Source organism: Apodemus sylvaticus, chromosome 7 (assembly GCF_947179515.1).
Source record: "Apodemus sylvaticus chromosome 7, mApoSyl1.1, whole genome shotgun sequence".
NCBI classification, from domain to species: domain Eukaryota; kingdom Metazoa; phylum Chordata; class Mammalia; order Rodentia; family Muridae; genus Apodemus; species Apodemus sylvaticus.
In genome coordinates this window covers 74,126,056-74,150,056 of record NC_067478.1, presented here as the reverse complement: position 1 = coordinate 74,150,056, position 24,001 = coordinate 74,126,056, and the positions used below count along the sequence as shown (strand labels likewise).

The window sequence follows — 24,001 nt, the reverse complement described above, 5'->3', positions numbered from 1 at the left end:
CCTCTTCCTCCAGCTTCTCTTTCCCTCTCTACCTGCTACCCTCTCAAGCCTCCAGTCCCACCTTTCCCCTCCAGTGCCCAATCACAGGCTCTAGCCTTTTACTGACCAAAATTAAAATGAAGAGAAGGTTCACATGGCTTCACCTGAGTATCTGATGGTTTGCTTATTGGGGGCAAGCCTTCTGTGGAACTGACATCAACATGAGAATATGAACAGCATCAGGCCAACCCATGACACTTGGGAGGCAGAGGTAAGAGGAGTTCAAGGCTATAGAGAATTGAAGACAAGTTTTGCTAGCTATTCATCTCATAGAAGATTAATACCTACATTATTAAAAGAACTTTTAAAAAACCCTAAATAAAAAACTCAATCTGTTGTTAAATGGGCTAGTGCCCATCAGAGACTTGTCAAAAGATGAAATAACAAATAGCACAAAAAAAAATGTCTCCCATCCCTAGCCACCAGGGAAATACAGATTAAAACTACATTGATATCCTTTCTATTTAGAAAGGAAGCCACTAAGAAAATAATGAATGCTGGAAACCAGAGAGATGGCTCAGGAGGTAAGAGTGCTTGCAAAGGACCATAGTTTGGTTTCCAGCACTCATACTGATGGGCTCACAACCACCCCCAACTCTAAAGGATATGATCGTTTCTTCTGACTTCCACAAGTACCTGTGCGCGTGCGCGGACACACACACACCACTTTAAAAATGTTGTCAGGAAGAGTAGAGGAACCTTTATGGAAATGTAAATTAGTCCAGTGACTATGGAAATCGGTGTGGCCATTTCTCAAGAAAACTAATAGAACTTCTGTATTACCTGGATACACTACTCCTAAGTATATACCTGCAGGACTCTCCATCAGCATAGCACCTTAATACTTGCACATCCGGGTTCATCCCAGCACTGCTCACAGTAGCTCAGTCATGGAATAATCAGCCTGCGTTCAGTCAACAGACGAATGGATAAAGAAAATGTAATACACACAATGGATCTTTTTCAGCCTTAAAAACTAATGAAATTGTGTCATTTGCAGGGAAATGAATGCAACTGGAGAGCTTATTGAAGAGTACTCAGACAAATATCATTTTCTCTCTCTCTCATCTTAGATTCTAAATTTTGTGTAGATAAAAGCTGCATAAAACCATGTGTGAGAGAGAGACAGACATGAAAAGATAGTTGAGACTGGGAAAAGTAAGGGGCTAGCGGGGGTGGGGAGGTGTCGAGGGATGGGGGAGCAAAAGGACTTGGAGATGCGTGTAGCCAAGGTACATGACATATTCAATGAAAATGTTTCCATAAAACCGGTCACCATCCACGGTGACTTGACACCAACAAAACCTTTTTAAAGTTCCCAGTCAATTTGGGCTAAAAAGGGCTTGTCTTATAAAAAGAAAATCATTGTTTTCTTGAAAATGTAGAATGTGCCTTCTGACCTAGGGTGTGAACAGCTGGAGGGTAGGGTCACAATTCACTGGACAGTGCAGCTGTACCCAAGTAGTTATTGATTCACTGAAATGTGTTTCATGTAGCCCAGGTTGGCCTCAACTGGATGTGTAGTCCAGGATGGCCTTGAACCCATCTCGCCTCCACTTCCTAACTGCTAGGATTACAGTTGTGTTTCACTCGTGCTCGCGCCTGAGTTTATAAAAAGTACCTGCTGACGGCACTCTGATATGGTAGTCAGAATAGTGGGTCCCTGTGCTTCTGTGATTACAGTATCTACCTAGCAATTTTAAAAAATTCGGCTGAGTTTTTAGTACAATAATTTCAGCGTATTTTTCTTTTGGTAGCATTGTTTTTCTCTTGTAACAGTTGGGATTAAATTCTTTTAGATGGTATTTTTAGTTTAAAATTAAATAAGCAAACAGATGCAGACATGCTGAAGTCTGGATGGAATTTCACTCAGACTCTGCTCCACACTTTGTCTCTGTATCTCCTCCTGTGGGTATTTTGTTCCTCCTTTTAAGGACCAAAGTATCCATACTTTGTTCTTTTTTCTTCTTGAGCTTCATTTGGTCATGAGTTGTGTCTTGGGTATTCCAAGCTTCTGGGCTAATATCCACTTATCAGTGAGTGCATACCATGTCTTTTGTGATTGGGTTACCTCGCTGAGGATGATATTTTTCCAGTTCCACTCATTTGCCTAATAATTTCATGAATTCGTTGTTTTTAATAGTTTAGTAGTATTCCATTGTGTAACTGTACCACATTTTCTGTATCTATTCCTCTATTCATAGACATCTGGGTTCTTTCCAGCTTCTGGCTATTATAAATAAGACTGCTATGAACATAGTGGAGCATGTGTCCTTATTACATACTGGAGAATCCTCTGGGTATATGCCCAGGAGTGGTATACTTGGGTCCTCAGGTAGCACAATGTCCAATTTTCTGAGTTACCGCCAAACTGATTTCCAGAGTGGTTGTACTAGCTTGCAATCCCACCAGTAGTGGAAGAGTGTTCCTCTTTCTCCACATCCTCACCAGCACCTGCTGTTTCTTGAGGTTTTGATCTTAGCCATTCTGACTGAATGAGGTGAAATCTCGGGGTTGTTTTGATTTGCATTTCCCTGGTGACTAAGGATGTTGAACATTAGTAAATCATTTTTAAAATCTTTTACTGTGTGTGTGTGTGTGTGTATGCACACGTGCCTACCTGCCTGCGTATTTGTGCATGAGTGTGAGTGCCTAAAGAGGCCAGGGATGTCAGGCTCTGTGAAGATGGAATCATGGGCAGTTGTAAGCCTTCCAGTGTGGGTGCCGGGAATCAATCTTAGGTCCTCCAGAAGAGCAGTAAGTACTCAATCCCTGTTTCTGGGGGAAAAATATGTTTATTAAGATAGGGTTTCTCTATAGCCCTGGCTGCCCTGAAACTCACTCTGTAGACCTGGCTGGCCCCAAACTCAGAGATTTCCCTGCCTCAGCCTTTGGAGTGCTGGGACTAAAGGTGTTTGCCACCACTACCCAGCTATAATTTTCATTTAAATGTTTTCTTTATGACTTACTTTTTAAAAGATTTATTTATTTTATGTATATGAGTACACTATAGCTGTCTTCAGACACACCAGAAGAGGGCATCAGATCCCATTACAGATGGTTGTGAGCTGCTGGGAACTGAACTCAGGACCTCTGGAACAGCAGTCTTAACCACTGAGCCATCTCTCCAGCCCTTCTTTATGATTTAAAACCACATGGCATAATTTCTCCAATGCCTTTAATTTTGACCTCATGCTATTTTCTTGTAAATCAGGTCTGAAGAGAAGGAAAGGAATAATAGTAAAAATAGAGATATGAATTCAGTTGTTCTGACAAGAAGAAAATTATGAACTTTTGGCTTTAAAAAAATTCTCCTTAAAGATTGTTAGTGATATGTGTTGAATTAGAACTTTTCTTCTGTGTGAAAGTTTCTCAACCCCTGAAACCTTGGACTTGAGCAGTATTTGTTGTTGGGAGGAAAGGGTCCTGGCTATTTAATGTGTTTACAACATCCCTGTAGGAGAGTCTTGGCCATATATCATGTTAACATCCCTGTAGGAAAGGGTCCTGGCTGTGTAGCATGTTAACAGCTTCCCTGTAGGAGAGGGTCCTGGCTGTGTAGCATGTTAACAGCTTCCCTGTAGGAAAGGGCCCTGGCTGTGTAGCATGTTAACAGCTTCCCTGTAGGAGAGGGTCCTGGCTGTGTAGCATGTTAACAGCTTCCCTGTAGGAGAGGGTCCTGACTATGTAGCATGTTAACAGCTTCCCTGTAGGAAAGGGTCCTGGCTGTGTAGCATGTTAACAGCTTCCCCGTAGGAAAGGGTCCTGGCTGTGTAGCATGTTAACAGCTTCCCTGTAGGAGAGGGTCCTGGCTGTGTAGCATGTTAACAGCTTCCCTGTAGGAGAGGGTCCTGGCTGTGTAGCATGTTAACAGCTTCCCTGTAGGAGAGGGTCCTGGCTGTGTAGCATGTTAACAGCTTCCCTGTAGGAGAGGGTCCTGGCTATCCAGGGTGCTCACAGCATCCCTCACCTCTATTTGTGAACCACCACCAGCACACTAATGAAAAATGCCTCCAGAGTCTTTCAGAGTTTCCTGTGGGCCAGAACTGTTCTTCCCTGACTCATGAGGATCCCACTTGTAGTTTTGTTGAAAAGCCTCACCTACTTTGCTGTGTGAAGGGACCCCTTGTGGGTTTGTTAAGGGCATATGGGGGTTCAGAAGGTCAGAGGCAGGACCTGAGGCTCAAATGTCTCTAAGCTTCCAAGGGAAGTTTGTGAAATTCCTGCTGTATTGGCTGTAGTTTTGTTTGCTTGCCTGCTTGTTTGGTTTTGGTGGTGGTGGTGGTGATGGTGCTGGTTTTTCGAGACAGGGTTTCTCTGTGTAGCCTTGGCTGTCCTGGAACTCACTCTGTAGACCAGGCTGGCCTCAAACTCAGAAATCTGCCTGTCTCTGCCTCCCAAGTACTGGGATTAAAGGCGTGCGCCACCACCGCCCACCAGCCAGCTTGCTTTTAAGACAGGGTCTCTTGTAGCCTAGGTTGATGTCATTTTTACATGTAGCCACTACTGCTAAGAGTAACACACTTTAAGTAAGAGAGCTATTGAGGTAAGTCCCCATTCGTGTCAATTACTGTCATTCTCAGGATCCAATGAAAATAGTGAATGTTTGCCTAAATGACATAAAACTAATAGAAACCTGGGGTTTGGGACTGGAGAGATGACTCAGTGGTCTGGAGTTCAATTCCCAGCAACCACATGATGGCTCACAACCATCTGTAATGATATCTGATGCCCTCTTCTGGTGTGTCTGAAGACAGTATACTCATATACATAAAATAAATAAGTCTGATTTTTAAAAAAAAGAAAGAAAGAAAGAAACAAGCAAGCCTAGGGCAGGAGAGGAGAGATGGCTTAGTGGTTAGGAATACTCGCTTCTGGGTTGTGGTAGCACACAATTTAATCCTGGGAGGCAGAGGCAGGCAGATCTACAGCAGTTCCAGGACAGCCAGGGCTACCCAGAGGGAAATAAAAGTACCTGCTGCTCTTCCAGAACCCACCTGAAGCAGTTAAACCACTTGAAACTCCCAACTCCAGAGAACTCAGTGCTCTCCTCTGGCCTCTGTATGCACACTCCCAACGTGGCACACACAGACACATAGATGTACAAAAATCTGAAAACACTACAGAAGCCAAGAAAACGAGCACTATTCCCTGTTCACACAAAGCAGCTCTCTGCCCCCTTTTCCTTTTCTTGTTTCTTTCTTGAAACAATGTCTCCTATGACTACGCAGCTTAGGCTGCCCTTGAACTCGGGTCGATGAGGCTGGCCTCAAGCTCAAGGTCTTGGGGCTGGAGACAGCTCTTTGGTTAAGGGCACTTACCCTCGAAGAGGACCTGGGTTTGATTTCCAGCACCCACATGATGGCTCACATCCTCCGGTTCCAAGGGGTCCAGTGCTCTCTACTGGCACTCATTTGGTGCACATACATACATGTAAGCAAAATACACATACACATGAAAATTTAAATTCTAGCAACAGCAAACTCCTGAAGAATTCCTGACTCAGCCACCCAGTGCTGGGACTATAGGCATGTGCCACTATGCCTGGTTTTTATCTTCATTTTTCTGTATTTCCTTAAGTCATCATTTGCTCGTAACTGGACAATTCTAAAAAAAAGATTCAGTCTCAACTAGGTAGGTAAGAATGGCCTTCAACTCTTGATTGCCCTGACTTCAGCATGGTGTGGGATTACGGGGGTGTGGCACCCCCACCCCTGGCTCTAGGGGAAGAGGTTTGCCGGAGTCTTATGAAGGTCACATAGACTTTGCAGCTTCTTACGCCCATTAGATGTTTCATTTCCTAACGTCATCAATGTACTCACTTAAATACGTATTTATTACTCATTGAAAGATTTCTAATGCCAAATTAAAATAGTAAACTCTGCACTGATTTGATTTTGAAGTGCTTAACCTCTTTTTGAACTCCTTGAGGACTGTTGACTGGGCCTGAACCTAACACTGCCTGAGGACATCGTGCTATCCTCGGGATCTGAGAATCAGGGAAAGATGTAGAACTGAGCTTTGTAATAGCAGTTGCAGTGTACTTGTGCCCTGCAATTTTGTGTTAAAAATCAATAGAAAGCAACCCCCTGCACTCATCTGTAATACTGAAACAATGATTAGTAAGCATGCGGGCTTTATTTGTCACAGTGACAGTGCTGAGTTAGTGCTACTTAGTCCCTGAATTAACTAAATGCTTGTGTTCCCTGCACTCTCTGATAGCTCCTAAAATAGCTCTCCTTGGTCTGCAGTAAGGAGCATTTTTTTTTTAAAAAAAAGGTATTAAAGTCATTTTTTTTTGTTAACTTAAAAAAAGATACAAGGAGACTTAGAGGGGAGGATTAACAACTCTGGGGATGCCTTCATTTTGGATCGGGAATAGAGTATATCTCTCATCATTACAAATCTTTTTAGGTACATGATTTATTTCACTTTTACGTAGCCTGTGAAGAGTTTAGGGAAGGCTCTTGGCAATACCTAGCACAACTAAAAGCGTGTGTACCCTTGACTCAGCAGTCCCACTCCTAAGAGTCAGCCCCTGCATAAGATGGGGAAGACAGATACTCATGGATGTTAGCTACATAGTATTGCCATTGGAAACACCCACCCAAATGAACACAGCATAGATGCCCACCTGTGAAACCTTAAAGTATGATGAGTACCATAATGCAGACCACTCTGTACTTACAAGGAAAGAATAGAGATGGATGGGTAACCATAACATACTTTAAATGGAAGAAATAAAGCCAAAGAAGTTTAAAAGGGAAATAAGTGTTCTTCTATGCATGCATGATGTGCATGTGTGTTTGCAGTTAAGGTGTGTACTCTTCAGACTTATCAGTGATTAACTCTAGAGTCAGAAAGAGAGGAGAGGTAGATTCCCTACTAAATGAACTTCTAGGTTTGAGTTGTAACTATGATCAGACCTTATTTTTGTAATTTTATAATGAAAGTATCATTCAGAGAAAAAAACAAGTCAGGCCTCTGCTTCTTATTTGCTACTGTTTGAGCAGTGATTCTCAGAGAGGGGACTTTTTTGGTTTCCCTCCCCCCATTGGGCAGTGTCTAAAAGCACTTATGGTTGCTGCATAAAGACAGTGTATCTAGTGGATAGAAGCTGACATATACAGGTCCAGGAGAGCTCCCACACAGCAAAGGATCACTGGTCTCAAAATGTCAGTCATGCCACGTGAAGAAATCTTATGTTTAGATTAGAAGGTTGTATCCTTGTTTAAGCTTGCAGGTTGTGTACTGGACACATTCCAGAAGGCGCCATTCTTATTGTGGGGTGTCCTCTGCATGGCCACAGAATTCTAAGTATGACGTGTACAAGTTTGCATCCCCCAGTAGGGGGTGTGCCGTGTCCTTGTGCTCCGTTCTGTCCCTAATACAGAGGCTACCTTGGTCACAGCCATCCAGGATCTCTTGAGTGGATACACTGAGGTAGGTACAACCTTGGGTTCTGGTGTTTCCAAGTTGTGGCAGATGCTGAAGACTTAAAAACTTCCGGAAGAAACTAACCATTGCAGCAGAAGTCTTAATTTGTAGGTTGGAAAAAGATTGGTAGTAGCCGTATTTAGTTGCAGACCATGTTGGTGACTTTTTCAAGAATCCCTTCCTGCTTTTTAACAAGAAAAATAATAATCCTTCATGGCAAAATGCCAGTGGAGAACACTCTGAAGCATCCCTAGAAGTGGCTTTTACAGTCCTTAACTGCCTTTTTAGCTATATAGGATCAATAGTGGGAAGATGTAAGTCTTAACAAATTACTTAGACATGGGCCTGGAGAGGTGATCCAGTGGCTAAGATCATTGCTCGCCCAGAGGACTGCGATTTGATTTCCTGCACTCACAGGGTGGCTCACAGCTGTCTGTAATTCAGATTTCCGGGGGAACTGATGCCCTCTTCTGGCCTCTGCAGGCATTGCATGCATATGTTTCACAGCTGAGCACTTGGGCAAGCATAGAGAAAAAATAACAATAAATACATATTTAAATTACTTAGATACTACCTGATATAGTAAGGAAAGTTATTTAATTTTATTTGATTTACACAAGAGTAAAACAGCTAAGTAGAGGTTATCTATTTTAAAAAATGTTATTTATTTAGACACAGAGTCCTACATTGTATGTAGCCCAGCCTAGCCTTGAACTCAGGATCCTCCTGCCTCAGCCCCCCCTCATTCTGGAGTTAAAGGTGTATATCACCACATCCACTTTATCAATGTTTTTAATGAAAAATTAAAATATATAAAAGTGGCCCAGTGTAGTCAGTCCTAGTAGCCCAGGCCTGTAGATTCAGCCAAATGAGAAACATAGGCAGGAGGTCACAGTTTCTGGTCCTGCCTGGGCTACAGAGTGAGTTAAGGTTCAGCCAGAGTAACTTATTGAGAGCCTGTCTCAGAAAGCAAGAGGAGGGCTGAGGGTGTGGCTTGGTAATAGATACTTGCCTAGCAGGCAGAAGGCCTTAGGGTCAACTCTCTGAACCTGGGGAGTGGGTGCTTGAGTGGGAGGGAACATCTAGTATAATGAATTGAGAGTTCTTGCCATATATTATTAACAATTATATTTTGCCAATAAGATAAACCATATATATATTTCATATATATATATTTCATATATATATATATAAAATTAGAAATTGCAGCTGTAGAGGTCAGAGGTTTGGAGGAATGCCAAGCTTTCAGGGAAGGTTTTCAGCTCCACAGTTCTGTTCTTTCTTCTTCACCATAGTAAAAATTAAGGAACAAGAGTGGTTCTTTGAAAATAAATGTACTTTTACTAAACTACTTGACTTTGAGTTTTTGTCTTTGGACTGCACAAGCTGACCTTAAACCTGCTGTGCAGCCTGTGCAAGACTGGAAGTCTTGAGGTTCCCACCTTAGCTACCTGGATGCTACAATTCCATATGGGTGCCGCCATCCCTGGTTTTATGGAAAATTTTAAATGTCATATTCCAATTCTTCAACTCGAGACAGTTGATGTTCAGAATTAAAACTGAATGTGCAAAACCAAACTGTGAATCTTTTGAGATGTTAATGACATATATGGTTCCCCGTGTTAGCTGTTCAGCTTAGTTTTTCTTGTACTTTCAAAGACTCAGGGGAGTTGTGGCATGGAGTGGTTCTGTGCTTCTCCAAGTCTGCTTAACTTAACTACTTGGTTCCCTGTTTTTTATGGGATTTGTGATTTATGGCAATTAGTACACTGATAATGTACTTAATATTTTAATGACTAGACTTGAAGTCAGGTGTGCTAGCACATACCTGTGACTCTAGCACCCAGGAAGTAAAGTCAGTAAGAGAAAGGATTGTACATTAACCTAGGTTATGGATTAAGACACTGACTCAAAGGTAAAAAAAAAGAACCCCTCAAAACAACTCCCTCCCCATGCAACCCTTTCCCCAGACAACCTTCCCCAAACCAAACTTCCCCCTGAACAACCCCACCCCCAGCCCACCCCCAGGGAACGTGGAGAAAGCTTTGTCATTGTACCACACTAAGAGTGTCTTTTACCACACACACATTTTTCCTCTGTATCTTTCAGGGTTCTGTTGCCTTGGAGTGCCTGGAAACTCTCTTTGTTGGATGTTGGTAGGCTTTAGAAAGGCTCTGCAGGAGCTGCTTGCTTCTATTGCATTGTTTTTGGATGACTGCCCATAGAGGCCTATTGCTTTCTGTTACCGTAGCAATTATTTGTGGAATAAGAGCAAGCTGGTGCAGGCGCTCACACACACACACTTCCAGCCTTCACAATAGCCTTTTGAGGTAGGCACTGTTCTATACCTGTTTTCACAGGTGTAGAGATCCATTTGCAGACAGGTTAGGTAACTGGCCATGTGGTCACATAGTAAATATTAGGGACCAGAATGGGATCTAGACTGAATATTTTAAAATTCTAAGTTTAGATTTTGAGAAGGGGTCTTGATAGTTTTAAACTCTTGGGTTGAAGTGATCCTCTATCTTAGCCTCTTGAACAGCAGATGTCAACCTGTGGGTCACGACCCCTTTGGGGGGCATCACACAACCTTTTCACAGGCGTCTCATTCCAGATATTCTGCATATCAGATATTTACATTACAGTTCATAACAGCAGCACAATTACAGTTATGAAGTAGCAATGAAAATAATTTTATGATTAGGGGTCATCACATGAACTATCTTGGGAAGCATTAGGAAGGCTGAGAAGTTCTGCTGAGAGCATCTGAGACTACAGGTGCGTGCTCCTCGGCCAGCCTCGGCTTTGAGCTCTCGGCAAGTGTGTTATGTTGTTCTTTATGTTCAAATCTGAGTCAGGCAAGGTCCCTATAATTTTCAGAAGATGAGTCTAGTAAGCTTCAGAGAAAATGAAGATAGCTCTCATGCCAGTTGTTCCACAACCAGAGGTAACATTCTAAATCGTTAGAGAAAAATGAGGTTTAGCTCATGGTAATAAGTACTGCCTCACTTATTCAGTTATATGTTTGTTCACTGAACTGACTGAATGGTTACTCTTCATCTCTGCTATTAAGTGTGGAGATAGAGGGGTGAGAAAAACACACAGCGAGGAAGATGGACTCTAATCATAAACATTCAAGACTGCATAGCTGTGAGTTCCAGGACAGCCAGGGCTATACAGAGAAACCCTGTCTCAAAAAACAAACAAACAAACAAACAAAAAAGACTGCATAGCTGCAGTAGAGATGAGGAACACGGCTCTATGTGGAGGAACTGTAGCGGTCAATATGTAAATGATCTGCTCTGTGCTCCTGGCTCTGCACCTGCCCAAGAGCTCTGGATTCGTGAACGAAAAGACAAATACACACAACCTTTATATTTTAATATGTCTAACTTGCTTAATGGTTGGGCACTTCCAAACCTCTCTGAGGCTAGCACATATCCAGTATTCATGAGTCAACACTTTCTAAATCTATATTTTTATCTTTGTTGCTCTGTTTCCTTCTGGGCAGCCCTCCCACAGAGCCACTGTCCCTTTGCACCTACATTTCAGCCATCTTATCCTCTTATTCCTTCATAGCATGGTCCATCCTGTGCCCCTTTCATGGCAGCGTCTGTTCCTTCTCTCTCTGCCTGGAATCCCAAAAGTCTCCCTGCCCAGCCATTGGCCACTGGCAACTGTATTTCTCAGTCAGAGCCAACTGGGGGCCTATGCACGGGACACTGCAAACGGGTTTTTTTGGGTAACAAAAGTGGCATGAGAGCACAAGCCCCTGCAGAAACCCAGTAAACCGGCAGAAAGTTTTCAAGGGAGATCTGTTGGCTGAGATCTGAAGAACGGATGACTTAGCCAGGGCGTGGGGAAGGATGAACGTGTGCCTCTGAGATGGGAAGGGGTCTAGGTCAGAAGCTGAGCCCTGCAAGCTCACCTGGATCTTTGCTGAGAACCAAGCCATGGCAAGCAAGAGGAGTGCTGCAAAGATGGCTGTGTAGCTGATCGATCGCCTGCCCCACGGCTCTTCTCTCACCTGCATAGAGTCTCAGGCAGGCAGAGGAACTCCTCAGATGCTGCTGTCCAGCAGCTTGATTCTGGCAGTGTTTGGCAGAGTGTATCAGGCAGTATCCTCTAGGTGTTCCGGCCCGGCTTCAGGTATCAGAACTCTTGTCTCTGGCATGGCCGTGGTCACAGCTCTCAGCCTGGGGGCTGAGCCCTGAACACGTGACAGCGCTCTGGAACTCTTCTTCAACCCGAGCCCACAGGTTCTCTCTGGCCCTTCCCGGCATCTACTCATTTCAGATCTCTGTTCTCTTGTTATTTCTGTCATCTTCTGTCGTTTCTGTCGTCTTCTCTGGATACTCTTGAACTGTTTTGCTGCCCCAGCTTGGCTGCCCCAACTCGGCCACTGGTGGGACCATTCAGGGTGCCCATTTCCAGGGAGAATAGAGTGCTTGAAGGAGCTACTGAGGAAGACAACTATCAGAGAGCCCACCTTCTTCCACCATGCAAGACCCAAGGCCATTATGCTTGGCAGCAAGTGCCTTTACCACCTAGGCCATCTCATCAGTCACAGAAGGCCCCCTGCTCTAGTAACAGTAGGAGTCTTTGGAAATGGTTGCAAGGTGGTCTAGGGTTCACTGATGCTTGTGGAAGCAAGTCATCTGGAACAAATGGTTTAGGCAATCCCAGGGTCGCCCCTTCAGGAGCCAGAGTGATGAACTGCAGTCAGTAGCTTTCTTAAAGCATCTGTTGAGTGTTCAGGGCTATCTGGTTATCTATCAGACCCAGAGGAGCAAGGGAGAGTCCGAGGGCAACTAATTAGAACTCAGATATCTTCATGCCCCAGTGTGAGCTTAGTTATTAGACGATGATAGCAGAAGAGGTGCTTACAATGTAAGACCTTAGTGTTAACTAATGGTAACTGATTTAACAACATTTTAATGCCTGCTCAGTGCTCAGAGGAATGGAGATCTCATCTGTATCAGTTTGATTATTTCTTAGGTTCATTTATTGTATTTTGTGCTTATGAGTGTTTTGCTTGCATGTATGTATATGCACCACATGTGTGCCTTGTGTCCTGGGAAGTCAAAGAGGCACAGGATCCTTTGGAATTGGAGTGAGCCGGCACATGGGTACTGAGTACTGAAGCTAGGTCTTCTGTAAGAGTAACAAGTGCTGAGCCATCTCAACAGCCCTTAGAGACTGCTTTTAGTAGAATTTCTCTAGTTCTGGAGGGAGATTCAGTGCTAGGCAGGTAATAGCAGAGAAAGTACAGAATTTATGCATTTGAGAATTTTTAGGGACAAAGTCTATTTAACTACTGAGGGAGAGAACGGTGTCACTCATAGTTTTTAGACTACAGAACCAGACTTCAGACAGGCCAATCACTGCGATAGGGAAACTGGCAGGGCCATTTGGGGGAAGGTTATGATTATGCCCTTGGGATTCTCTTTATAATAGAGAGCAGAGTTTCCAGGACCCCCCACTGCTGAGCTTCCGTAAGACCTAGGGCCAAAAGTAGTCTTATACAAATATATAGCAAACACATCTAAATAATTCATTCAATATTTTCATATATAAAGTTAGGCTAACTAAAGTACAGGCCTTTATATTTCTGGTTAATCAATGGACTTTACTTCATTATGTCTGTTTGATTTTTTTTAATGAAGCAAAGTTAGCATTTATTAAGTCTATTTGTTTAGAATTTTGACATTGGTCCCTATCTATATATCCCTGACTGTTGGAAAGCCTTTACTTTTTGTTTTGACATCGTGAGGCATTGGACCCTGTCTTAGTCAGGGTTTCTATTCCTGCACAAACATCATGACCAAGAAACAAGTTGGGGAGGAAAGGGTTTATTCAGCTTACACTTTCACATTGCTGTTCATCACTAAAGGAAGTCAGGACTCGAACTCAAGCAGCTCAGGAAGCAGGAGCTGACGCAGAGGCCATGGAGGGATGTCTCTTAATGGCTTGCTTCCCCTGGCTTGCTCAGCCTGCTCTCTTATAGAACCCAAGACTACCAGCCCAGAGATGGCACCACCCACAATGGGCCCTCCCCCTTTGATCACTAATTGAGAAAATGCCCCACAGCTGGGTCTCATGGAGGCACTTCCTCAACTGAAGCTCCTTTCTCTGTGATAACTCCAGCCTGTGTCAAGTTGACACACAAACCCAGCCAGTACAGACCCAAAGCTACATTACAGCTCTTGTAGTCTACCCTAGGGAACAAATTAAATAAATAATAAATGAACCAGCCACTTGTATTTAAATGTTAAGTTACTCTGTATTCTGAATTGTTGCTAAGAAATTCTGGATATTTATTTTTTCTCACATTTTTATATGGTTTTATTTGATTTGTTTTTAGTTTTAGTTTTTTAATTAAGTTATTTGTTTATTTTACATCCCTATTGCTGCTTCCCCTCCCTCCTTCCCTCCTAGTCCCTCCCTCACCCTTGCCACCCCAATTCAGAATATTTTCATAGTGACTAATCTCATTTAACTAATAATTATATGTGAACCAGAGTGTCTTCTAACTTGACCATAGTGTTTGCATTAGTATTTCATTTTAAAAGTCACATTAGGGAATTGGAGAGATGGTTTCTCTGTTAAGAGCATACACTGTTCTTGCAGAATACCTGGGTTTGATTTCAGTAACTGCTTACAACTGTCTGCAACAACAGCTCCAGGAGAAATCTGACCCCTCTGACCACTCTGGGCACTGTATTCAGGGAGCACCCTACACACACACTTCACACACACACAATTTAAAATAAAAAGAAATCTTAAAAAGTACCTGGGTGGATGCAGTACTCCCAGTACTTAGGAGATGGAGGCAGGAGGATCAGGAGTTCAAGGCTATACTGGGTTACATAGGGAATTCAAGGCCAACCTATTTCAAACAAACAAATTTGTTTGAGATCCTGTTTCAAACAAACAAACCAAAAACAATAACAACTGTTAATTGGATTATTGATATGTTGATTTTCTTAACGTATGTGTATTTGGGGGAGAGCAGCCAGCATACTAATTCCCAAAAATTTGTTGTGCAGGGTTGCCTGAACTATCCTCTGCTGCAAAACATGAAGACAGTTTGTTTAGGGATTTATTTGAAGACTATGAAAGGTGGGTTCGTCCTGTGGAACACCTGAGTGACAAGATAAAAATCAAGTTTGGCCTCGCAATATCTCAGCTAGTGGATGTGGTAAGTATACATACCTGTTCCACTTCACACGTAGGGAAAATCAGCTTTTTTCCAGGTGTGAATCAGCTACTGAAGGTTACCAAGGTGACCAAACGTAGCCCTTTGCTCAGGCTCTTCAGGAAACAATTACTAGTATGCCACAGGCATAGTAATACCCTGTGTATACATTGTTATGAAGTTTAAAAATTGTTTTGTCTCATTTGCTAGTAAAAGGTCTATCCTTAATGGAATTAAAACATATCAAAACATTTTGTATTGAAGTTCCCCTTAAATGTATGTGAGCCTGTGCTGGGAGGTCTGACTAGTAGTCTAACAATAGGATTATAGATTCTGAGGACCAGAGAGTATCTTAACATTGTTTCAAGATCACACTTCAATGGGCAGTGGTGGCACATGCCTTTAATCCCAGCACTAGGGAGGCTGAGGCAGGTGGATCTCCTGAGTTCAAGGTCAGCCTGGTCTACAAAGCATGTTCCAGGATAGGTAGGGCTAAACACAGAAACCCTATCTCAAGAAAAAAAATCATACTTCAAACATATCAGGGACTGATATGTCTAAGAGCTCGGACGGCTCCTGCAGGGGACCCAGGATTACTTCTCAGCACCTACGTAATGTTCACAACCACTGATAACCCCAGTTTCAGGGCATCTGGTGCCCTCTTCCGACCTCTATAGGCACCAGGCATGCACATGGTACATATGCATACTTGCAGGTAAGACACCGATACACAGAAGTAAAACAATATCTCCAGAGAGATTTTATGTGTCATTCATCAGAGGTGAATTTCCTGCTTCTCAGTGTTTACCCTAAGAAAGTCACACTTTAAAAACTAGTTTCTTCTTGTTCTGATAATGCCAACAATTGTTTTTAGTATAGTGAACAAATACTTATATTAAAAATAACACCAGTGTGCCTTTATGTTATAATTACAGAAGTAACACATAATTTTTAGAGAGTTTTTAAAGAGTAAAAATAGTACAAATAAAATAAACAGATTCATATTCTACCATCTATTTGGTGACTAATGTTAACAATTGGTAGCTGAGGTAGCAGGGGGTTCACACTTAATAACCCTAGCACTTGGGAGGTAAAAACAGGAGAATCAGGAGTTCCAGGTTATCCTGTACTACAGAGTTTGAGGCCAGCCTGGGCTCCTGAGACCCTGTATTTTAAAAAATCCAATTTGTTCTATTTATTGCCTTTTTTTCTTTGTGCCTGTTTTACAAACTTGGAATTTTTATTTCTTTATTTTATTTTATGGGTATGAGTGCTTTGGCTGCATGCATTTCTGTGCATCACGTGCATGTCTGGTGCCTAAGGGAGTGGTGAGCCTCTGTGTGGGACTGGGAATTGAACCTAGTTCCTTTGCAAGAACAACAAATACTCTAAACTGCTGAGCCAACTCTCCAGCCCCTGGAATGTGTTTTGATACAATTTTGCTGATTGCTTTTCGCTTAAATTCTCGTATAATCTACTCGTATTTCTATTTGCATAAAACTGTCTAGTCTTCTTATAATGACACCATGTTTGTACATAGATGTCTGAGTTCTCCTTCCTTTAAGAATGGTGGGCAGGCTGAGCGCAGCAGGTAGCACACTCCCTCCTACCCTTTTAGAGCTAAGGGGGTGTCATCCTCATATCTTAGACCCTCTCTTGAATTTGAGGAAATGTAGTAGCTGAGACCCTGAAAACCAAAGAGAATCACTAGCGGTATGCTTTAGGGTAGTTTACCTGAACTACAGGATGTCTAGAATGTTCATTCCATGTGGAGAGAAACATTTGTATTAAAATGTACTGATTGTATTTTTTTAAGGCTTAAGGACCATATTATTAAACTTAGAGAGGGAGAGGGAGAGGGAGAGGGAGAGGGAGAGGGAGAGGGAGAGAAGAGAGAGAAGAGAGCGAGGAGAGGGGGAGAGAGCAGGAAAGGGTAGGAGAAAAGCAGGGCAGGGCGGCTGTAAATCTCAACAGGTGCAGGGAGGAGGGAGATGGAGAGGAAAGCACGCCTTTTGGCTTAGGGTCAGCAGTGATGGCCTGTGGGCAGCTATAGATAGAGGGCAGGGTCTTCACAGAATCAGCATGAAGGCCAGAATCTCAGGGAAAGCATACTTGGGATTCCGGTTGATATTCAAAGAAGAACAAGAAAGGAGAAAATGAAGTTACATTTTTGGGGGGTCAGGACTCAGAAAAGTGGACAGGCTTAGCAGTGACACCTGTCACTATATCAGCAACTGCCACAAATGTGAACACTCTTAAAGAATTATTTCTCTGTCACAGAAATAAGCAACCTTACTTTTTTTTTTTTTAAATAGGATGAGAAAAACCAGCTAATGACAACAAACGTCTGGTTGAAGCAGGTTTGTACAGCAATCACACAGGCATGGAGCGAGGCCTTACAGCAGGGAGGGGCATGAGTGTGTGTGCCCTGTGGATTGTCGGGTTGAAAAACCTGAGAATAGATGGAGTTCCTGTACTCCTTGTGCATGTGTGTATGTATATTTGTTTTGAACCAGGGTCTTGTATAGCTTCAGTCTTCTTTATCCTCCCTAGTTCTGGGAACACCACTGTGTCCGCTTCAGTTGACATTTTTTGTGGGTCTAATATGTGCTGGAGAAACTTCAGTAATGGAGCAGACAACTCACTGCTCCCCGGGAATGGCATCCTAGTGGGAAGAAAATGAGCGATAGAGCCTTAGAGACCAACAGTCTTAGAGAGGGCCCCAAGGGAAAGGCACGGAGAGTGCTGGGGACTGTACTTGTAAGCAAGAAGAAGCAACCAGCCAAACCATAAAAATGTGACTGAAAAGGCACGTACAAAGTCTCAGGGGAGATGATGCAAGCCTTACGGGCACCTGGGAGACGAGACTGTTCCAGTAGAGGGGTGTCTCAGGGTTTCTATTTCTGCACAAACATCATGACCAATAAGCAAGTTGGGGAGGAAAGGGTTTATTCAGCTTACACTACTCTCCTTCCACTAACTCAGGATGCAGTTCAGCTGGGAAGGAGAGTGTTTACCCTAAACCTGGACCTTAGCAACTGGTCCATGGCTTCAAGTTTTGCGTATGGTCAGCTGGGGGTGGGGAGAAGAGGGGCTGAGTAGAAGTGTGAATGTTTCAGCCTGGATCCTCACCTGAGCCCCATCAGGACCACGGCTCAGAGGGGCAGGTTGTAATCAGTTGGCAAGGTTTACTGAATTAGAGCAGAAGTGACTCGTGCCTGAAGTTCCTAGATATGACAAGAGTATAGCTTAAACTTATTTTTTTATTGATTGAAATGAAGGTGAATTTCTCATTTTAAAGGAATGGATAGATGTAAAATTAAGATGGAATCCTGATGACTATGGTGGAATAAAAATTATACGTGTTCCTTCAGACTCTCTGTGGATCCCAGACATCGTTTTGTTTGATAAGTAAGTTATGTTCTAAATATTATTTTCCATTTCCAAAAGAAAACTTGTATTGCTACTAGGCACTAGTAATTTTTTTCTCTCTCATCTGCAAATTGTTTAGGTCTGAAATCAAATGACATGACTTTGCATGGGTGCTGTGAATCCTTTGCCTTTTTTGCTGTGTTGGGTTTTTTTAAATCATGAAAGTGTTATATGATTTCTGAAATAAAAAGGACGTGGCCAGTGTGGAATAAAGAAAAGTAGGGGTAGAGATACCAGTTGTAGTTATTTTACCTTATGTGGTTGGCTGTGTGCTCACAGCAAGCTTACGTGCTGGGCGCCACCCGTCTTACTTGGCCTAAGGTAGTTACACTTGTCTCTGATCACAAAGTTTTCATATGGTACAGTAAGGTTTTACCCCAAGACACTGGCATGTCTATTTACCCGTATCCAAGTCACACTTCTGGGTTTGGGTGGACTTGTTTTTTAGTTGAGGTTACAGTTTATGGTCAACCCTGTTTTTAAATATTATGTAAATATGTTGTCATGATGGTGCAATCCATTTTCCCAAGGTGAGGAATTTGGGGTTCATTTTTGAGGATGATTGTCAGTTACCAGCTGTATTCCCCTCCCCTCCCCTCCCCTCCCCTCCCCTCCCCTCCCCTCCCCTCCCAGGGCCATCTCTGTTTGCCATCTCTGTTTGAGAGTTTGCTAAAGTACTCTGTCTTACTTGCACAAAGGCTTTTAGAGAAAATGCTATGCAAAAAAAAAAATGATCTTTTGAAGCCTTTTACTTCTGTGTTCCTTGATATAGAAGGATGAAGAAGGCTCGTAAGGTAACACGAGGCAGCTTCTGGCACATTCTCACTCTCAGTAACTGAAAGCATTTTGCCCTATTTGCCCAAAAGCTTTGGCGTGCCATCAGAGCAAATGCAGTGCAAACACCAACCTTTTGAAACCTTTTGCTTCCACATTAGTCTGAAAGGATGACGAAGCTGGGGAACAGCACACACAGCTCCAGGAGCAGCGGCTGCTCGCTGCACTGCACACACTTTTAGGACTCCGCATAGGTACCCTGCACAGCACTGGACAGCTGCACAGCAAACCCCACAGGACTTGAGGATACAGAGCAGTACTGGGAAGGAATCAGGTGCTTCTGCCTGCAGCTGTGCCTGTACAGCACAGGAGAGTCCAGCTGTGCCCTACAGGGTGTAGATACTCTGTCCTTTTAGGGTAGAAATCATCTATTATTTTGGTGGAAGAGAAGTCTAGGAATGTGGATTCAGGCTCTGCCTTTCTGCATGCCCAGTATATAAATAGCTCGATCCTATTTGTATGTAAGGTGGCATCTTTCCAATTACTAAAATCTCAACATTTTGAGAAATGTGGATTTGCCCATCTCAGACAACAAAGGGAAGAATAGGCTCAGTCCCAGCAGAATGACATGACAGAACAATGTCCGTGCAGCACAGCTCCATGGCTGGAGCAGGCATCTGGACAGACAGCAATTCCAAACTTATTTCACACTATTACCCACAGGTTCCTTTTATATTAGGCTTGTAAAATGTGTCCTTGGGTTGTTTGATCTTGGCACAATTATTGTGTTTCTTTCAGTGCAGACGGACGTTTTGAAGGGGCCAGTACGAAAACAGTTGTCAGGTACAATGGTACTGTCACGTGGACGCAGCCAGCAAACTACAAAAGTTCTTGCACTATAGACGTTACCTTTTTCCCATTTGATCTCCAAAATTGTTCCATGAAATTTGGCTCGTGGACGTATGATGGGTCCCAGGTTGATATAATCCTAGAGGACCAAGATGTTGACAGAACAGATTTTTTTGACAATGGAGAGTGGGAGATCGTGAGTGCAATGGGGAGCAAGGGGAACCGGACAGACAGCTGCTGCTGGTACCCCTACATCACCTACTCCTTCATGATCAAGAGGCTGCCTCTCTTCTATACCTTGTTTCTTATTATACCCTGCATCGGGCTCTCCTTTCTGACAGTGGTTGTCTTCTATCTCCCTTCAAACGAAGGTGAAAAGATTAGCCTGTGCACTTCGGTGCTTGTCTCTCTGACTGTCTTCCTTCTGGTTATTGAGGAGATTATACCCTCATCTTCCAAAGTCATACCTCTGATTGGAGAGTACTTGGTGTTCACCATGATTTTCGTGACGCTATCCATTATGGTGACTGTCTTTGCCATCAACATCCACCACCGCTCTTCCTCCACACACGATGCAATGGCACCGTGGGTTCGTAAGATATTTCTCCACAAGCTTCCCAAGCTGCTCTGCATGAGAAGTCATACGGATAGGTACTTCACTCAGAGAGAGGAAGCCGAGAATGGTGGTGGGCCTAAGTCCCGGAATACCTTGGAAGCCGCGCTCGACTGCATTCGCTACATCACGAGGCACGTCGTGAAAGAGAACGACATACGCGAGGTCTGTGGCGAGTATAAACACCCCACGGAGTTGACCTGTAAAGTACAACCAAGATGCTTTGCATAAAGACATCTTTTTGTAGCTTGTTTACAAAAGAATATTAGTATAATTGAAAAGAATAAGGTGCATGGCTATAATTCTGCCATTCAGGGGCTGAGGCAGGAGGATTGAAAGTTAGAGTCTGTCTTGGTGAACTTTATCAAGCTCAGGGTTAGCATGGGCTTCATAGGGAGACTGTGTCTCATCAAAGCAAAGTGAAATAAATAACCACAAAAATGAAGAGAAGGAGTAAGGTGTTCTCATGCACTACTTTATACTTCAGAGTTTTCCTATAAAGCAGTAATAGTACCTAATTTGCTTAAGACAAAATTTGTTTAATGCCTTACATAAAAATAAGTTTGACTGGTTTGTTAAGGATAATTTATAGTTGAAATGTAAAAACTGGATGTGGTTTTTACCAATTTAAAGTGTTGAACTGTTTTTTAATACATTTCCAATTTTCAGTTTTTTATTTCTATTATAAATAAATTTCTATTATATTTGTATTCTATCTTTAAAGTTTTGACTATTAATGTTATCATACTGAATTTACATTTAATGGTCCCACTAAGGTATATAAATTCTAATTTTTTAATTAATATTTGACATCTCCCTCTTTCCCTCCCTTGCTGCTTTCCTCCCTCTTTTCCTCTCTCCTTCCCTTTCCCCTCCCTCTTTCCCCTCCTCCTTCTCTTCCCCTCCCTCTTTCCCCTCCTCCTTCCCTTTCCCCTCCCTCTTTCCCCTCCTCCTTCCCTTTCCTCCCTCTTTCCCCTTCTCCTTCCCTTTCCTCCCTCTTTCCTCTCCTCCTTCCCTTTCCTCCCTCTTTCCCCTCCTCCTTCCCTTTCCTCCCTCTTTCCCCTCCTCCTTCCCTTTCCTCCCTCTTTCCCCTCCTCCTTCCCTTTCCTCCCTCTTTCCCCTCCTCCTTCCCTTTCCTCCCTCTTTCCCCTCCTCCTTCCCTTTCCTCCCTCTTTCCCCTCCTCCTTCCCTTTCCTCTCTCTTTCCCCTCCTCCTTCCCTTTCCTCTCTCTTTCCCCTCCTCCTTCCCTTTCCTCCCTCTTTCCCCTCCTCCTTCCCTTTCCTCCCTCTTTCCCCTCCTCCTTCCCTTTCCTCCCACTTTCCCCTCCTCCTTCCCTTTCCTCCCTCTTTCCCCTCCTCCTTCCCTTTCCTCCCTCTTTCCCCTCCTCCTTCCCTTTCCCCTCCCTCTTTCCCCTCCTCCTTCCCTTTCCCCTCCCTCTTTCCCCTCCTCCTTCCCTTTCCCCTCCCTCTTTCCCCTCCTCCTTCCCTTTCCCCTCCCTCTTTCCCCTCCTCCTTCCCTTTCCCCTCCCTCTTTCCCCTCCTCCTTCCCTTTCCCCTCCCTCTTTCCCCTCCTCTTTCCCTTTCCCCTCCCTCTTTCCCCTCCTCCTTCCCTTTCCCTTCCCTCTTTCCCTTCCTTCTTCTTTCCTTCCTTCCTTTTTTTTTTTTTTTTTTTTGTTTTTGAGACAGTCACTTTATAGTCCTGGCTAGCCTAGAACTTGATATGTAGACCAGGCTGGCTTCAGACTTACAGAAATTCACCTTTTGGGATTAAAGGCGTGTACCACCATGCCAAAGCCTCTACCGCCCGCTCTTTTAAAGACAGTTTCACTATGTATCTCAGGTTAGCCTTGAACTATCAATCCTTTCACTTCAGCCTCCTGGGATTTCAGCAAATACTGCTATGTGCAGGGTATGACTTTGAACGAACTCTTTGTTAATGTTCCAAGGTGCTGGCCTCAAACTTCTGATCCTCCTGCCTCGGCCTTCCAAGGAGCTGGCACTATATCCTTATACCACTGTGGCCAATTTACTTCTAATAAACTAATACTTGTTGACTGTAGTATTCTGTGGCAGTATAATTGAATTATCATAAGGGTTTAAAATATTGATGGAATCTTAAAAGGTAAGAATTTAATGAATAGCCGGGTGGTGGTGGCACACGTCTGTAATCCCAGCACTTTGGGAGGCAGAGGCAGGCGGATTTCTGAGTTCAAGGCCAGCCTGATCTAAAACAAAAACAAAAGCAAAAAAAAAAGAATTTAATGAATATAAATTCCAAATTTAAATTTAGAATGAAATTTAATACATTATACTAGTCTGTCTTAGAAATCTGGGCATAGCAAATGATTATCTCTAATTCTGTTTTTTAATCTTAAAATACAGCCTTATATATGTGTTTATTTTTTAACAGGTTGTTGAAGATTGGAAATTCATAGCCCAAGTTCTTGATCGAATGTTTCTATGGACATTTCTTCTGGTTTCAATCATTGGGACTCTAGGGCTTTTTGTTCCTGTTATTTACAAATGGGCCAATATACTAGTTCCAGTTCACATTGGAAACACAATTAAGTGAAACCCAGAAATTGCACTGTGGATGTAGTGAGCAGTCATGCAGCTCTTAGGACACATAGGCCATCATGAATATTTACAATTTGATATAGGCTGTAACAGATTAGCCGTTTCTGACATTGGCTTAACGCTGTCCATTAGAACTGCAGTAATAACCTTGAGGGGCATCATTGTCCACCTGTACTAGGGAAGGCCTAACATCTGCATCCTGGCAAATCCTACTAGCCTGCAGCCAGTGGTGAAGGCCATCTTTGGAGTGCTGCAAAATGCAACTATATTTGAAGACTTTTTAAAACTTTCCCCAAATTTAGTAAAAGCATATATTTGTGTGGTTTTGAATTTTCAGAATGGGTCTTGTTAAACTGTCCAGTCTGGCCCTAAACCTCCTGAGTAGCTGGGACTATGGGTGTGCTCCATTTTGCCCTGTTCTGTATTCATGGATATAAAATACATCATACTTTTATAAGAGCTAAGCCAATAACTTGGTTTAATAATAACTTTTGCTGTGAAGAAACACCACGACAAGCAACTCTTATTAAGGAAAACACTTAATTGGGGCTGGCTTACAAGTTCTGAGGGTTAGTCCATTATCACAGCGGAAGCATGGCAGCATCCAGGCAGACATGATGTTGGAGCCAAGAGTACTCTACATCTGGATCGGCTGGCAACAGGAAGAGAGAGTGAGCTACTGACCTGGCTTGAGCTTCTGAAACCTCAAAGCCCTCCTCCAGTGACTCACTTTCTCCAACAAGACCACAACTCCTAATAGTGCCACTCCATGGTGATCAAGCAAGCATTCAATCTGTGGGTCTACGAGAGCCATTCCTATTCAAACCACACTTGATATGATGCTATTCTTTACTGACATTTTTAATAAGTGGAAAATGGTAACTAGAAACTCCTTAAGTCCACTTTATTCTTCATATGGTAATACGGAATGGCTTCTGTGTTCACTAATTTTACAGCTTATCATCCACTGAAAACATACAACAGGCAACACCTGAAGACATATAAATGACTTTATAATCTTGTAGTGGCATATTCTTTGTAATGACGTCAGTCCCCGCGTCACATCCTCCAACCGGTTAGGTG

The 24,001-nt window shown here is 43.1% G+C and overlaps 1 protein-coding gene across 1 annotated transcript; it reads left to right on the top strand.

The window, feature by feature from the left end:
- Positions 1–1,232: 1,232 nt before the first annotated feature.
- Positions 1,233–23,793, top strand: Chrna5 (cholinergic receptor nicotinic alpha 5 subunit). Its single transcript, XM_052189352.1, has 6 exons — positions 1,233–1,323; positions 14,526–14,677; positions 16,990–17,034; positions 17,976–18,085; positions 19,679–20,507; positions 22,752–23,793. Exons 1-6 carry the CDS (start codon positions 1,233–1,235, stop codon positions 22,911–22,913), a joined length of 1,389 nt encoding a protein of 462 aa, XP_052045312.1. The 3' UTR covers positions 22,914–23,793.
- Positions 23,794–24,001: the final 208 nt, after the last annotated feature.